Source organism: Epinephelus lanceolatus, chromosome 8 (genome assembly GCF_041903045.1).
Source record: "Epinephelus lanceolatus isolate andai-2023 chromosome 8, ASM4190304v1, whole genome shotgun sequence".
In the NCBI taxonomy this organism is placed as follows: Eukaryota; Metazoa; Chordata; class Actinopteri; order Perciformes; family Serranidae; genus Epinephelus; species Epinephelus lanceolatus.
Window position 1 is genome coordinate 23,840,605 of NC_135741.1, and position 14,165 is coordinate 23,854,769.

Consider the following 14,165-nt stretch of genomic DNA (forward strand, 5'->3'; position numbering starts at 1 on the left):
GAGGGGTCAGAGACAGGGGGGAACACTCATGTTAGAGGACGCAGAGGTCAAACTGCAAACTTGTTTTGTCTTACTTAACACTTCTTTTTTTTCCTTTTGCAGTGCTTAGGCTTAAAATGTAGAAGACATACACTCAGTTGCCAGTTTATCAGGTACACCTCATTACACACGCTTCTATTATTTTGTCCACCCTGGCTGTATTGATAAGAGTAGGGTAAATAACAGAAACACCTGTCTGTATAATTTTATACAGTTCAACAGTGCCACAAACAGCATCCTTCAAAATTATCAGAGCCTCTCTGTGTCAGTGTGGGTTTTCTCCAGGTACTCCGGCTTCCTCCCACAGTCCAAAGACATGCAGGTTAATTGGTGACTCTAAATTGGCCGTAGGTGTGAATGTGAATGTGAATGTGAATGGTTGTCTGTCTCTATGTGTCAGCCCTGTGATAGTCTGGTGACCTGTCCAGGTTGTGCCCCACCTCTCGCCCAACGTCAGCTGGGATAGGCTCCAGTTGGCATTGGGCCAAATTTAATTGCATTGTTGGAGAGAGTTAAGAGTTTCAATGGCACTAGCCGCTTTTGTAATTGTTGTACATGTGACAATAAATAACTATAAACTCTTCATGAAGGTAGACATTCTTGCAGGCCTGTTGCATCAGACTGCATTAGTTTTAGCTAGGTGTACCTAATAAACTGGCAACTGAGTGTATATATTTGAGTCAAACAATTGTTTAAAAAAATCTGCTCCTGCAGTTAATCTTTGTTAACTGTGTATTAGATATATAAAATTAGCACATAAGGGCATAAACAATAGACTTAACATTGAATGACACATTCCCATAACCTTGCATTTCAACTGGTCGTACTGATACACAAAAGTGAAATTCAAGGCTTTGGGAATGTAGTTATGACGACTCTGTCACACTAATAATGCAGCAGTAACAACAGAAAAGTAGCCGTCATTGTTACAGTTACAGTACAATGGTCAACAAGCTCTACAGGTTAATGAGCAACAAGCTGGCTGTGTCTGAAGTAAACCTCTCAGCTCTGTAAAACATTTTGGATACAGACTGCGTTCATGTTTATCTGACTGACTGTGTGTGTTTTTGTTTTCTAGAGCCTGTTGACCAAACAGCTGTTGAGCACACCGCGGATGACAGTTAGCAAAGACAAAACATGGCGGACGTTGTTGACAGGTGAGAAGTAAATGAACACTGGACAACATGCAACACATAACGGGAGGGGGTCAGGATGATGATGATGATGATGATGATGATGATGAGGATGATGATGAGGAGGATGATGATTTAAGGGTACAAGTAGTCACTGAAACTAAACAATGATGTTCTTAAAAAAAAAACACAAAAACTTCCTCTCTGAGGTAAAGACTTGGTGGAAAATTAAAAAAGTGAATTCATGTTTTAAAGACTGTTGGGGATGAAGTGATGTTGTACGGGAGCCCATTTTCACCAGTGTGATAAAAAAAAAAAAAAGATTCTTCACGTCATTATAATAAACTTTCTTAAAATAATGTGTTAATAAGTCCAAATAATGACTTTGTATCTAAAAATACTAAGAGACCTTAAAAAATTAACTTCAAAATAAAATAAAACAATAAATGAATAAAATAAATAATAAAATAATGAGAACAAAAACATTCTCATTATTTTATGACTCTTAATCACTGTTTTGAGATACGTACTAATCATTCTTTGATAAGTACTTTAAGATAAGTGAGTCAATATTTTAAGATCAAGTTCAAAAATTATAATTTTAAAAATGTTTCTTTTTATTTTGAGATACTTAATATTTTGAAATAAGTAAGCCATTATTTTGAGATAACTAAGTCTATTTTATTAGTTTATTTTGAGAACCTTTCTTATTATTATCACAAAACAAATAAGTCAGCATTTTGAGATACTATCTCATTATCTTTAGATACTGAGTCATTATTTTTTAAGTACTAAGTCATTATTTCAAAATAAAACGGAATAAATCATTCCATATTGAGATACAAAGTCAGTACTCTGTAGATAAGCAAGTCATTGTTTTGAAAAAGTTTCTCATTATTTTGAGATACTAACTTGGTATTTTTTGAGATACTAAGTCATTATCTTGAGACGCAAACTCATCATTTTAAAATAAGTGAGTCATTATTTTGAGAAAGCCGACGTACAGGATCTTTTCTTTATCACACTGTGGTCGGTGGGCTTTCATAATACTGAATTTCTCTTAAACTATAAACTGTAACATGCTTCTTTTCTCCTTCAGTTACTTTGTTCCCTAACTATTGTGTTGAAAAGCAAATCTTAGTGCTGTGAAGCCTTTCTTTTTTTTCTTTTATTTTGCGTCCAAAGCACTAGCCGAAGCAGCTGACATCACTGTAGCAGCACACAGGAGCTCGAGGGCCAAGCGGGCCGGGTTTCAGCCAGGCTACCTTCCTTACCCTCTCTTGAGAGTGGGAAATACTGTCATTAATCTTCTTTTCAGCTGGAGGGGGTAGAATGAACAGTGGTGGTTGAGGAAAGAAGAGTCACATGTTAGCCGGAAACCAACACCAAACAAGTTAGTTTCATGGAACAAGGCATCGTTTATACAACCAGTAAATTAGCCAAACCTCTTTATGTTATCATTGTTGAATTCAGCTTCTTGAGAGAAAAACGCCATTATAACGCACAGCCTTTTAAATGTGTCATGCATGATGGTAATTTAATTACAGTCATGGCTGATTGTACTGTGAATGCATCAACATATTTTTCACTTTTAAGAAAATATGTTGACACGCTGTACAACTCTTATTTTCCCATGTAGATCTGCACCAGGCAAAGAGGTTTGGCTGACTCCTATCACCAGACGCCTGATAGGAGTCCTCTGAAGGAGAACACAAACAACCAAATGACGGCCCAAAGTTAGTTCACAGTATTTGTAGTGGTGGGGTTGGGTTTGGGTGACAGGGATCATGCTGCATGCACAGTGGGGGTCAGGAGGCGTACGAGAGACACCTGGACAACCTTGGCATTAGGGGGGAAGGGCTAGCAGTTGGCGTCGTCACAGAGGTTGGCTTCACAGAAGAACCGTGAGCCGCGTTTAGCAGTGCGGGCTGTGAAGGGCACGCTCTTCAGTACTGGGGGAGGAGGGTGAGGGAGAGAAAACATGTCACACCTGAGACACTGCTACCCTTCTCCGGGGTGAAAAAAAAAACACTGGACCACCTTCAAATGTCTTTCAGGAGACTAATGAACCTGAGCTCTTCTGTGTGTAGCACAGTAAAACCCTCAGGAAGTCTTTAGTAGGATTAGGGGCAACATTTTACTTTACATCCCTCTATTTTGCATTTATAAGCACTATGTTAACATTTAATAAAAGTCTTATAACATGCCATAATGTAGTGTTTATTCATGTGTTTGTCATCGACTATAACTCCTTCTGTGGGCAGCCATTAGCGGAGGCATCTGTATTATAAAAATGGTACCAAAAACAGCTATAAATATAGAAAATGTGTCTTTATATACTGTAAAACTTCAATTAAAAGCCTAGTCACAATTAAACGCCCAATCCCTTTTAAGTATATAAAGACACATTTTGCCCAAACAAATCGCAATTAGGAGGCAAACAAACTTGAGTCTGACTGAACCGAACCAAACAGGGCAGGTGTGAAAGCACCCTAAAACGTCCATATAGCTACATACAACTATATTTTAGTGTGTAATAAAACATTTCTTAAATGTCTGTGTACGGCTTTAAACGCTAAACAGGGGACTTAAACTAAAGTGTTATCAGATTAGGACACACTGAGCATGTTTTAGGGCTGTTAACAGCTCTGAGAGTAGTGGCTTAGAAGCATTATTAACATTACTTACAATTATGTTATTGGAACATTTATATTATTCATGTTTAAGGTACTGATTAATAGTTTTCGACAAAAACATCTGTTAGCTCATGTGCTATCCTGAGGCTGTAGATGCTGCTTTTTGTCTCCCATTAAAGCCCTTACAGGAGGGATTTTAAAATGGCGACTCCTAGTGGTGAAGTTATGGAAGACCTTCGTGTAATCCTCAACCTGTTTTCACTGGCATTGTCTTATTTTTCTACAAACAAAAACCATCATCAGAATACTTCGAAAAATACTATTATCACATAAAAATCTGCACAAAAGAAGGATCCTGTAAATTAGGACTCTATATACTGATATTCATGTACACTTCAAACTGTCTGTCTATGTACATACTGAGGCTCAGCAGCATTTCTAGCTAGACAGCACGTCATGGAATAACCAGAGGCTGCTGTGCTGCTACGTGCTGTGCTCCAGATGTGGTGGTGTCTGGACTACGTAGCACAAGGTGCAATTCAAAGGAGCCGAGCAGTGAATGACCACAGTCATCCTCGACTTGGGACGACCGGGGCTTCTGGCACCCACATGGGGTCTTTTTAGGGTGCTGTCTGGCCCACCTGTGATGATGTCCTCAATAGTGCCATCCTTGCCCTCGTACACGGGCCGGTGGTCTTTGGCTTGCCGCTTGCGCAACTCCGCGATCAGCTCCTGCTGCTGCTGCCTCTTCTTGTGGGCCTGGACCTGAACCGGCAGAGAGGATATTTGTGCTGTTCACTGTGCTTTTTGGCACGCCACACAGCTTTATTTAGCACTGAGTAAACATCTGATAGGTTTCATCCAGCTCAGTTGCATGCACTGTACCTTGGGGTCATGCTGTTTAGCCTCCTGAGCCAGTAACTTTTCTCTCATTGCTTCCTCCTGCTTTTTCCTCTGCTCGTTTTCTTCCACTGCATCCTGTTGAGAAGAGAAAAACGTGACTGTCTGCCACAAGACACTGAAGCTCAAACAAATCCAAGTCAATACACGTGTGTGGCCCTCTAAAGGTAGAAAAAACAGGTCAAAAGGGGAACATAAACAGGACACACACCAAAACACATGAACATTATCAATCATTAGAAATGTAATCTTTCTGTTCCTGTCTTCCTCTTTTAACCTTTCTAACACACACAACTTTTTTATACCTAACACTAAATGTGCTTTAAAGCAATAATAATAATAATTTGGGAATTGCACATATTTGCTTTCTTGCTGAGAGTTAGATGAGAAGATCAATACCACTTTATATGTAAATATAAAGCTACAGCCAGCAGCAAATTATCTTAGCTGTGGACAGAGCCAAACGAGCTGTTTCCAGTATTTATACCAAGCTAAATTTACTGGCCTCTTATATTTAAAGGAATACTTCACCCCCCAAATTACCATTTGTACATCAACTACTTACCTTACATTTCATTGAATTTGTGAATAAAACTCTTTGCTGCTGCTCTTCCTGCCTTATGCTTTTCATGTAGGCGCATGGAAGGGCAGGGAAGTTTGCTCTTTCTGCCTTGGGCTTTCCATGTAAGCATGCAGAAGGGTGGAGAGGTGTGCTCTCTCTGCCTTAGGCTTTCCACATAGGCACGTGGAAGAGGCTTTCTGTGTAGGCCCAAGGAAAGGCAGAGAGGCCCCAGAACAGAGCCATACCACCATATATAATACTGCAAATAGAAATAAAGTTTTCCTCGACTAAAGTGTTCCTGACTGAAAGACTGTTTTTGTCAATGGAGTCTGTCTTTGAAGAAAGCATAGATATGTTTCACTTTCATATCAGTATTAAATAGTTAAGTTTTAGTGTTTTAGAGTTTGGGAAGAACTGAGCATGCAACTTTTTGAATAAGACTTGGATTATACTGCAAGAGGTGCTTGAGAGTTTTTAAATGGATTAAATGTAGCACCGTTTTACTCCAGCCGATCAATAATTTTCTTAGTTCTTGGATTCTTCATTCTCTTTGGAGGCAAACAAAATCACAAATTCAGTGAAACATGGGATGAGTTCTTGAAAAAACAAATGGTCATTTGGGGGGATGAAGTATTCCTTTAAAGGGCAGGCAAGGAGGTGTATCGATCCTCTCTTCTAACTCTCTGCAAGAACACAAGTTATTTCTGTTGTATGTTGTTGCCAGGTTAATATTAGAAAGGTAGTGAATTTGCTGTCAAATTTTATTTAATCGGTTGATTATTTTTTTGTTACTATTTCAACTCCCCATATTCTGCACCAGGTTTTATGTTACACTGCTCTCCCCTGGGCCATCTTGGGGTCATAACAAGCGTACTTCCTAAAAGTTTAACTATACCTTTAAGTAACTCATACACAGACAGACAGACACACACACACACACATACAAAGAAATCCTTGTGTTGCACATTTCCTTAAGCAGATCCCATAAATCCAGACTGAGAACAATCCCAGGAAGTGTGCTGTGTGGTGGGGCAGGGCGAGGCTGTCCGGGGGTAAAGGGGATGAGGGAAGGAGGGGGAGAGGGAGGGGGAAGAACCAGTCTAAACACCACAGCTGCAGCTCTGGAGTCAGACCCAGCTGGCCTTTCCTGTTATTTGGCCTCGGACTATGCGCCACGTCCTGTGGCACAGAGGCAGCCAAAGCTCTGCCCTGCTCTGCTCTCACTGAGACTGACAACATCCAAGTCTGAAACCAGGGAACTTCCCATCTGACCAAGAGAGAAAGCTGCGCCCTGTCAGTACAGAAGTGAGGAAAGATGCTGCTGGGTGACCTCACCTTGTAGGCCTTGATAAAGCGCACAAACACAGGGAAGAACACCGAGGGTGGAGTCGTCTTGGCACTCTCTCCGAAGTAGTTCACCACATTGTTGAAGGCTTCCTAGAATCGGGAAAGGACAGTGCCAGAGTGGAAGCATTGTGTGTAAACACTGTCGAGTCATGATGATTGGTTTGTGTGTTAGAGGTCAGTGAGCTGCATCTGTGACAGACGTTTGCCTCATGTCTATTTTCATTTTGTTGCCTTTGAGGTTAAGAGGTGAGGACAGTGTTGGATACCTCTGCTGTCTTGGCGTCCTTCTGCAGCTTGTCCAGCTGTGGGTCACTGGCCTGGACGAAGCCTTTCAGAACTGAATGGTCATGGAGACTGCACTCTTTCCGAATCAGGTCCATGCCTTTCCCCAGCTCTCGAACATCCAGCAGCACATTTTCCAGAGATACTTTTGCACACAATCAGAAGGGGAATATGTTTTATTTACAGCAATACAACCATATATGAGCACATTACCATAGAACTGTTCTCATTTAAAGCTACACTGGGTAACTTTCTAAAAAAATAACTGTCACTATATCCTGAGAGTAGTACACTAGAAAGATAATCTGTGAAAAAAATGATGTTCCTCTGCCTCCTCATAGTGCTTCAATTGGCATTTGAGGAATCCACCGTGCCTCAACAGAAAAAAACAATCTGAGTCTCTAACGCAGCTGCCAAACACTGCATGTGTACACGTTTCATTGCCAACAACAGCGTACACAGAAAAGACATGCAAACAGAAGAAGACTGATGATGAAAAGCAAGCTAAAAACAAAGATTTAAACCGAGCCCAAAAGAAAACAGGAGCACCAGAGCAGCTTTTCCGAGGTGGAGACAGGTACAGGACCTGAAAGGATTTCAAACTGAAACCAAAACAGAAGCCGTACGCTAAAGATAATGAGCTTGACTGAGTGAGAGTATGCACGGGAGTGGGGCTGTGCAGCATGTACACAAGCAGTAATTGACACTACGTTTGAGACTCCTGCTGACTCGGTGGATTCTTGAAAATGCCATTTGGAGCACTTTCAGGAGGCAGAGGAACCTGATTTTTTCACAGATTATCTTTCCCATGTACGTCTGTCAGGATGTAGTGACAGGGGCAGCAGTAGCTCAGTCCATAGGGACTTGGGTTGGGAACCGGAGGGTCGCCAACTCAAGTCCCCATCCAGACCAAGTACAGAACGTGGACTGAAAGCTGGGGAGGTGCCAGTTCACCTCCTGGGCACTGCTGTGTGTATTTCGGGCCTGTGTGTATATAGCAACAGAGTGAAAACATTTCCACTCTGCAATTAATACAGTATTTCTTCTTCTTCCGTCAAGATATAGTGACAGTTTCAGCAAATATGACAAGTTGTATTCATAAAAGTTACCCACTGAACCTTTAACTGAACAGAGATATTAACATATCTTCATGATGCTTTTGTCTGAACTCACCTGCTGCAGCTTTATCCACAAAGTGCAGTTCGCTGTAGAAGTTGGCCAGCTCAGGGTACTTCTCTTTCAGAATGAGAGCTATGTAGTGGAGCAACGTCATCTTCCTGTCTGTAGACTTAGTGTCCAGCAGCTGTGGAGCAATAGGAGTGAATGGGAATATCAGCAAAGCACTGTACAAATAAACTCTGTGGTATATTTTTGTGATTATTGGTGTGGGGATAAACTGAGCACTTGAAAAATGTCTCTAAATTCCACTACGTAATACTTACCAGATCGAGACTTTGTAATTTGAAGCCATAAACGCAGCCTCGCTTGCTGCTGTTCATGTAGTTCCCCAAGGCTAAGATGATCTACAAGTGAACGAGAAGAATAAATGAATATATATGAACAATGGAAACACTGCTGATTAATTAAAAAAACAGTTGCACAAACACTTGTTACCTCGAGCACTCTTTTCAACTTTGGTGCAGATTTCACTGAGCCAGAAGCAGCGATGACAGCATTGAGCTGTGGTGTGAGCATGTTGATGTTGTCAACAAAGTTCCCGACAAACGTGATGATGTTCATTCTCTGCGTGAGCCTCTCGATCTTGCTGAAAAACAACATAAAGCGATCTTCCTCCGCCAACTGGTCCAGTGGACGCCGCTCGCGCTCATACTGACGCAGCACCTTCACCTCTGCGTCCGTGGGCAGGAAACGCATCAGGCACTCCACAAAGTCGACAGGTAAGGCCTTGAGGTCAAACCTGAGTGAACATAACACATATTAGTAATTTGTTCAATCTTGTCTGTGGTTTTAAAAGGATCTCAACTCCAGTAAGAGTGCATACTTCTCTATTGCTCTGCAGATCTCTTCTGTGCTCTTGTTAGCCTTTCGCAGTGTGATGGCTAAGTTCTTGGAGCGATTGGCGTCCAGGAGGGTGACTTTGTTTACAGCCTTCTGGGCTACTTTGCTCTTTGTGCAGGAAAGATCCACAATGGGACCCTGGGCTCTGGTCTTAAACAGCTCCTCAAACCTCTCCAGATCCAGCTCCTGCACATGAGTGACAGTTTACTGACATGTTCTGAACTTATATTGAAGACACATTTTCTCAATCAGCTTCTTACTGTGAGCAATGGGCTCATTCACGAGCAGTATCTGCATTTTTGTTTTCTCCATGCTCTTCTCACTGATTAAAGGTGGGCACGGCTCAATGGGGAAAAAGATAATGTCATGTAATGCCATGCACCAGTCCGGATTTTGCTAATTTACCTGAGCTTTTGAGTGTAAATAAATAGACTGCAGCAGGAATTACTTTTTTGTAGGACAACCTGGAAGTTATCATCGCCCTGGTTCCCTCAACAACCAGTCAACTGTATTTTAATTGAATTTTGGATTATTGCAGAAAATGAGCTCTGTGGCAAACAGTTTATGATACTTACACGTTTTGTTCAGCAAGATAATCTTCACAAATGAACACCACTTTCATGATTTTTTTAAGCGTAAATGCAATCTACAGAAGTAGAAAGCTAACGACAGGCCATAAACGAACTACACTACAATCCCAAGACCTCACATGGCCACCACAACCAGGCTATGAAGCTGTGCTCAGCGCAACACTCTGTAGTCTCATTTAGCCACTTGTTAGCAAACGTCTTTTTTAAGACATGCAAAAGCTTAAATAGTCAAGAGTGGGGTATGTACTGACTTATTTTTTGTCATGTACCAAACCTTAATATCTCTTGGGCTTGTGTGAACCACAAACCTTACTTCAGGCATCTGATCAACTCACTGACTAAGACAAGGGAACCACAAGAGCAACAATATTAGAGCATGTCTGAGTTTAGGACTCATTCCTGCAGCACTCTATAGTAAATAATAAAAAGCTGTTTTATCTGCATGATTTACCTCCAGCACACGTTCGTCGTCAATCTCGTTGAAGACTGTGCCGTTGATCTGATTGGGCTTCAAGGCCGTCCAGTTAAACACAGGCAGGCGGAACTTGGTCTTGATGGGCTTCTTGATTCTGATAGCTGAAGTCGAGAATTAAATAAAATACATAAAACTGTTATTATGTGCCTGCAGTGGAATATAAAGCAAAGGAAAAAGTGCATAACAATAATGTCATTTGTATCAGCCTTCACCTGAGAGACCCAAACTGAGGATAACAGATGGAGAAGCATCTGGCAGAGGTGGAGCGAGAGGAGGTGGCGGTGGTGGGATTGGCACACTCTGACCTGGAATTGATGTACAAGAAAATGTTGAAATGCTTTTGTTTATCCATTTTATATGTTGATATTTTGGTGTCATTTTATCAATCGCATAACCTCACTTTGATCCTCTGTGTTTTGCCATTCCTTATTAGTCTCTTAATATTTGATGTACTTGATTCTAAGCCTGTATTATATGTTTCGTGACATCTGTGTGTTATATTCTATGCGGTGCTGTTATCTCCTGCAAGTCCTCTCTGAGCTGAAAACAGCTCTTTCAGTTGTTAGTGTTTCTCTTGTGCTGCAGTCTGCCTTCACACTCACACACAAAGGAAACAACTTGTATTTCCTTTTCCTGTCTGGCACAGAAACACACTGCTGCGACCCATCACCTGGCTTGGCACGAATAAACAAAGAATGGGAACTGAAAATAGACCTCTGCTGTGGGTCTGTAGTCAAACACAGTCAACTTTCACATGCATGTGTCACCAGACATAATCACTGTGAGTCATCACCTGAGGCAGAGGGAAGAGGAGGAGGAGGCGGTGGAGGTGGCGGAGGAGGTGGAGGGGCTTCACTGGCTGGTGGTAAACTGGTGTCTATCCCTCCTGGTTCAGTTAAGCCAGCAGTTGAACCCAAAGACAGCTGCCCAATGTCACCCAGTGGGATCCCAAGGCCACCGCCCCCACCTCCACCTCCACCCCCAACGCCCAGTGGCTCAATGGCAATGTCTCCATCAGCCTTCTTGTGCAAACGGATGGTGCCTTGCTGTTCTAGCTCCAGCAGACGCCTCTCGATGTTGAAGTGTCTCTGAAAGGCTGCATCCTTCTCCTTCAGCACCCTCCTCAGGGTGTTGACCTGGGTGTTGGTCGACTCGTATGTCTCCTAAATAGTCACCAGGGGGCGATAAAGAGCACAACACAATGACTACACTTGCCAAAGATTCATCCTGTTTCCTGCTGACCTAATTTGCTATCACAGCAATTTAACTACATGCTATTCAAACAGATCTTTGCTAATGCTCAGTGAGGTGAAGCCTTTCTGATGCGAGGCAGTCAAAGCAGCATTACATCATCACAACTGCAGGCTTACCCGTATCGCATGCAGGTCCTTATCTTTCTGAAGGAGCAGCTTCTCCAGATCAGCTACTTTCATCATGGTTTCATTCTCAACCTCCAGCAGCTTCTCCGTCACCTGCGGGAGAAGACACAGAGAACAACAACGGAGAGATGAGAGGAGGTGAATACAAGAATTGATCCACAGCACGGGCACCTTTCCCAGTTCCACTCCCTCCCACTCTCTCCCCTATACACTGCATCATCAATAAGAAATAAGATATACCTAGCAGCATGACGCAGCAGCAGTATGACACAGCTTTTAGTTTTGATTTTGAACAGATTACACATGTTGCACAGGAGATTCTTCACCCTCATCCTCCCCCATCATTCCTGACCCCTGAGAGCAGAGTTTGTTATGAAATTCCTCGAGTGATGTCAGGGCTGCCCACGACCCTTCTGTGTGAAGAAGGTCTTTGCAAAGCAGCGTGGGTTACGAAGGCAACTGCCCAGAAAGAATGAGCCAACACGAGAACAATATTATGCTTGTTTCACGCACAGTATTTTCCAGCGTTCTCCACCCCGTGATTATTCTGAACCACTCGTGAAATGCAAACACTGAGTAGATTCCTAATCACCACGTAGAAACAGCGGAGTTAAGTACATGGCTGGTGAACCACAACAATCTCATAAACGAGCCCAGGGAGCTGTGTTGGTGGTCCAGACTGGGTGGTGCACTTACATGGGACAGGTGCTCCTCCAGCTCCTCCACCTTCTCCAGAGCTGCATTCTTCGTCTCCGCATCTTCCAGCAGACCACCCACGTCAAACACGTTATCCAGGTAGGCCTGGATCTGCACCGACAGCTTGTCACTCTCCGTGTGTTTACATTTCTGACGTGATGGAGAATAAATAAGCATTAGAGATATTCTACACCCACTGTGCAAATAATCTCCACTTGAGGATATTTGTTGGTTTTCCTGTTTTAACCACAGAATTGTCACCTTACCTCCAGGTAATCATCCAGTCCCAGCTTGGTGAATTCATACTGCAGATGGACTCTGAAGTTCATGTCCTCGACTGAGTGGACCACGATGTTGATGAACTGCATGCACGCGACCTGGACCACAGACACAGACAGATTTAGATCCAAAAATATTTAATCAGATGGATAAGTGGACACAGTCATACCCCAAAGCATACATCCATAACACGAATCTTACCATGTAGTCGATGTTTCCCTCCTCACAGCGGAAGTATTCCATCAGTCTCTCAAAGCGATGCTTCTCTTTACACACCTAAAAGGACATTAAAAGACATTTGGTGATGATTTACAAAAATTTTTGAATATGAATTATGATGTTTTAATTTTAGCTGAAATGTGGGATGAAAAAGTCACAACTGAACTAAGCTGCAACCTCCAGGGCTGAAAAATGAAGCCAACACACAAGTGCCAAAAACGGCAGTTCTTTGAATGGCCACTTGGCTCCAAAAGCGAGTCAATCCCCATAGACACCCGTGTTAAAATGCCTGACTTTACAGGTGAAATTAACATGTTTAAAACCTGGTACAAAAAACTGTTTTGGTTGCTATGGGGACTGAATTTTTACATGACTCATCCGTACATTTTATTAAGGCTTAAAGTTATGCATAATTAAGACCATGGCCGCTTTAAGTGACAGGCTGTCTGTACATATTCATATTGTCTTTAGGTTCTCAGTCAGATCCATCCCTCACACTTCCATAGCTCCACCCTCTCGTCCAAATATGGTCATATCTGGCCATGGATTTATAAAGAGAACTGGAAAGCATGTAGAAGGCGGGGCGTCATTAATTCCTATGGAAGTTTTTCAGTGGTGTAAGGAGCTAAATACATTCATGCATTAAAGGTACCCAGATGATCAGTTCTGCATCCGCATCATTGGGCCCATAGAGCAAGGGCACTAGAGACTTCCTCTGACCAAGCTGGCTGCTTCCCTTTTAGCACTCCGCTAACTTAAATGGGGATAAAATGATTTAATCGTGTGGCTCTTCTTGACTTTCCAAATGTTACTGGACTGCATGCATCTAGCTGTAGGTAAAATGAATGATTTTGTCGGGGTTGTGAAGCTGAACAACTGTCACACACACATGCTCTTTCACAATGGAAGTCTATGGGAAAAACTCTTTTTGGGCCCAGTGGTATCAAAATGGACTCAAAAGTTGTAATACAACTGATTGGCCACTACGAAAATTGGCTCCTGGGGACCAGTTTCTGGCTCGAAAAAAGACAACAAACAAAAAAACAAGATGGCAACGGCCAAAATGCTGAACTCAAGGATTTAAAACAAGAGTCCACAATCCAGTGGGTGACGTCTTAGAATAACAAGATGTCCAACAAGCAGAGAATCTGAATGGAAGGTCAAAATGATCTATTTTAAAACTAATTGTCTAAATGTCAAAACATAATGTTTAATCTGACTAATGTTGGAGGGGCTGTTGCACGTTAGGGGACTTCACCTTTTATCTTTTGGGACTTCCCGAAACTCCTACAGCACTGGCTAAATGTTAAAAAAGAGATTAAATCTATTTTGGGTATTAACTATTAACAGTGCACTTTTTGTTCTTGGTATCCTATCTGCATACCAAAAACAGTAATTTATCTATTAGGGATTTTGCTCTTAATCACAAAAATATGTACATATCACAGTCTCTACATTCAGTGCATTGGAGAGAAAAGATTAAGTTAGTTTGTGTCTGTGAAGAGATCAAAGCAAATCAAAAACAATCAAGGTTTTTATTAAGAAATGGGCACCACTTGTACGAGCTGTACCAGAACTTTGTATTTCAGAGTAAAAAGCACCACTGTCT

General features: G+C 42.0%; 1 protein-coding gene across 5 annotated transcripts in view; it reads right to left on the minus strand.

The window, feature by feature from the left end:
• The window catches only part of fmnl3 (formin-like 3), a 47,901-nt gene that overhangs the window by 1,478 nt on the left and 32,258 nt on the right, over nucleotides 1-14,165 (minus strand). For 2 of the 5 annotated variants that reach the window (XM_033629070.2, XM_033629065.2), the window contains 16 exons: nucleotides 12,539-12,613; nucleotides 12,325-12,435; nucleotides 12,059-12,208; nucleotides 11,354-11,455; nucleotides 10,777-11,146; nucleotides 10,196-10,288; nucleotides 9,960-10,084; nucleotides 8,902-9,104; nucleotides 8,514-8,817; nucleotides 8,342-8,422; nucleotides 8,073-8,202; nucleotides 6,884-7,044; nucleotides 6,606-6,707; nucleotides 4,694-4,786; nucleotides 4,450-4,573; nucleotides 3,012-3,124 (listed from right to left, as the gene is read on the minus strand). In XM_033629070.2, the coding sequence (XP_033484961.2) occupies nucleotides 3,033-3,124; nucleotides 4,450-4,573; nucleotides 4,694-4,786; nucleotides 6,606-6,707; nucleotides 6,884-7,044; nucleotides 8,073-8,202; nucleotides 8,342-8,422; nucleotides 8,514-8,817; nucleotides 8,902-9,104; nucleotides 9,960-10,084; nucleotides 10,196-10,288; nucleotides 10,777-11,146; nucleotides 11,354-11,455; nucleotides 12,059-12,208; nucleotides 12,325-12,435; nucleotides 12,539-12,613 (2,316 nt within the window). In that variant the 3' untranslated portion in view covers nucleotides 3,012-3,032. Of the gene's footprint in view, nucleotides 1-2,446; nucleotides 2,491-3,002; nucleotides 3,125-4,449; nucleotides 4,574-4,693; nucleotides 4,787-6,605; nucleotides 6,708-6,883; nucleotides 7,045-8,072; nucleotides 8,203-8,341; nucleotides 8,423-8,513; nucleotides 8,818-8,901; nucleotides 9,105-9,959; nucleotides 10,085-10,195; nucleotides 10,289-10,776; nucleotides 11,147-11,353; nucleotides 11,456-12,058; nucleotides 12,209-12,324; nucleotides 12,436-12,538; nucleotides 12,614-14,165 lie in introns of all 5 variants that reach the window. The other 3 variants (XM_033629067.2, XM_033629066.2, XM_033629069.2) reach the window with 3 other exon arrangements.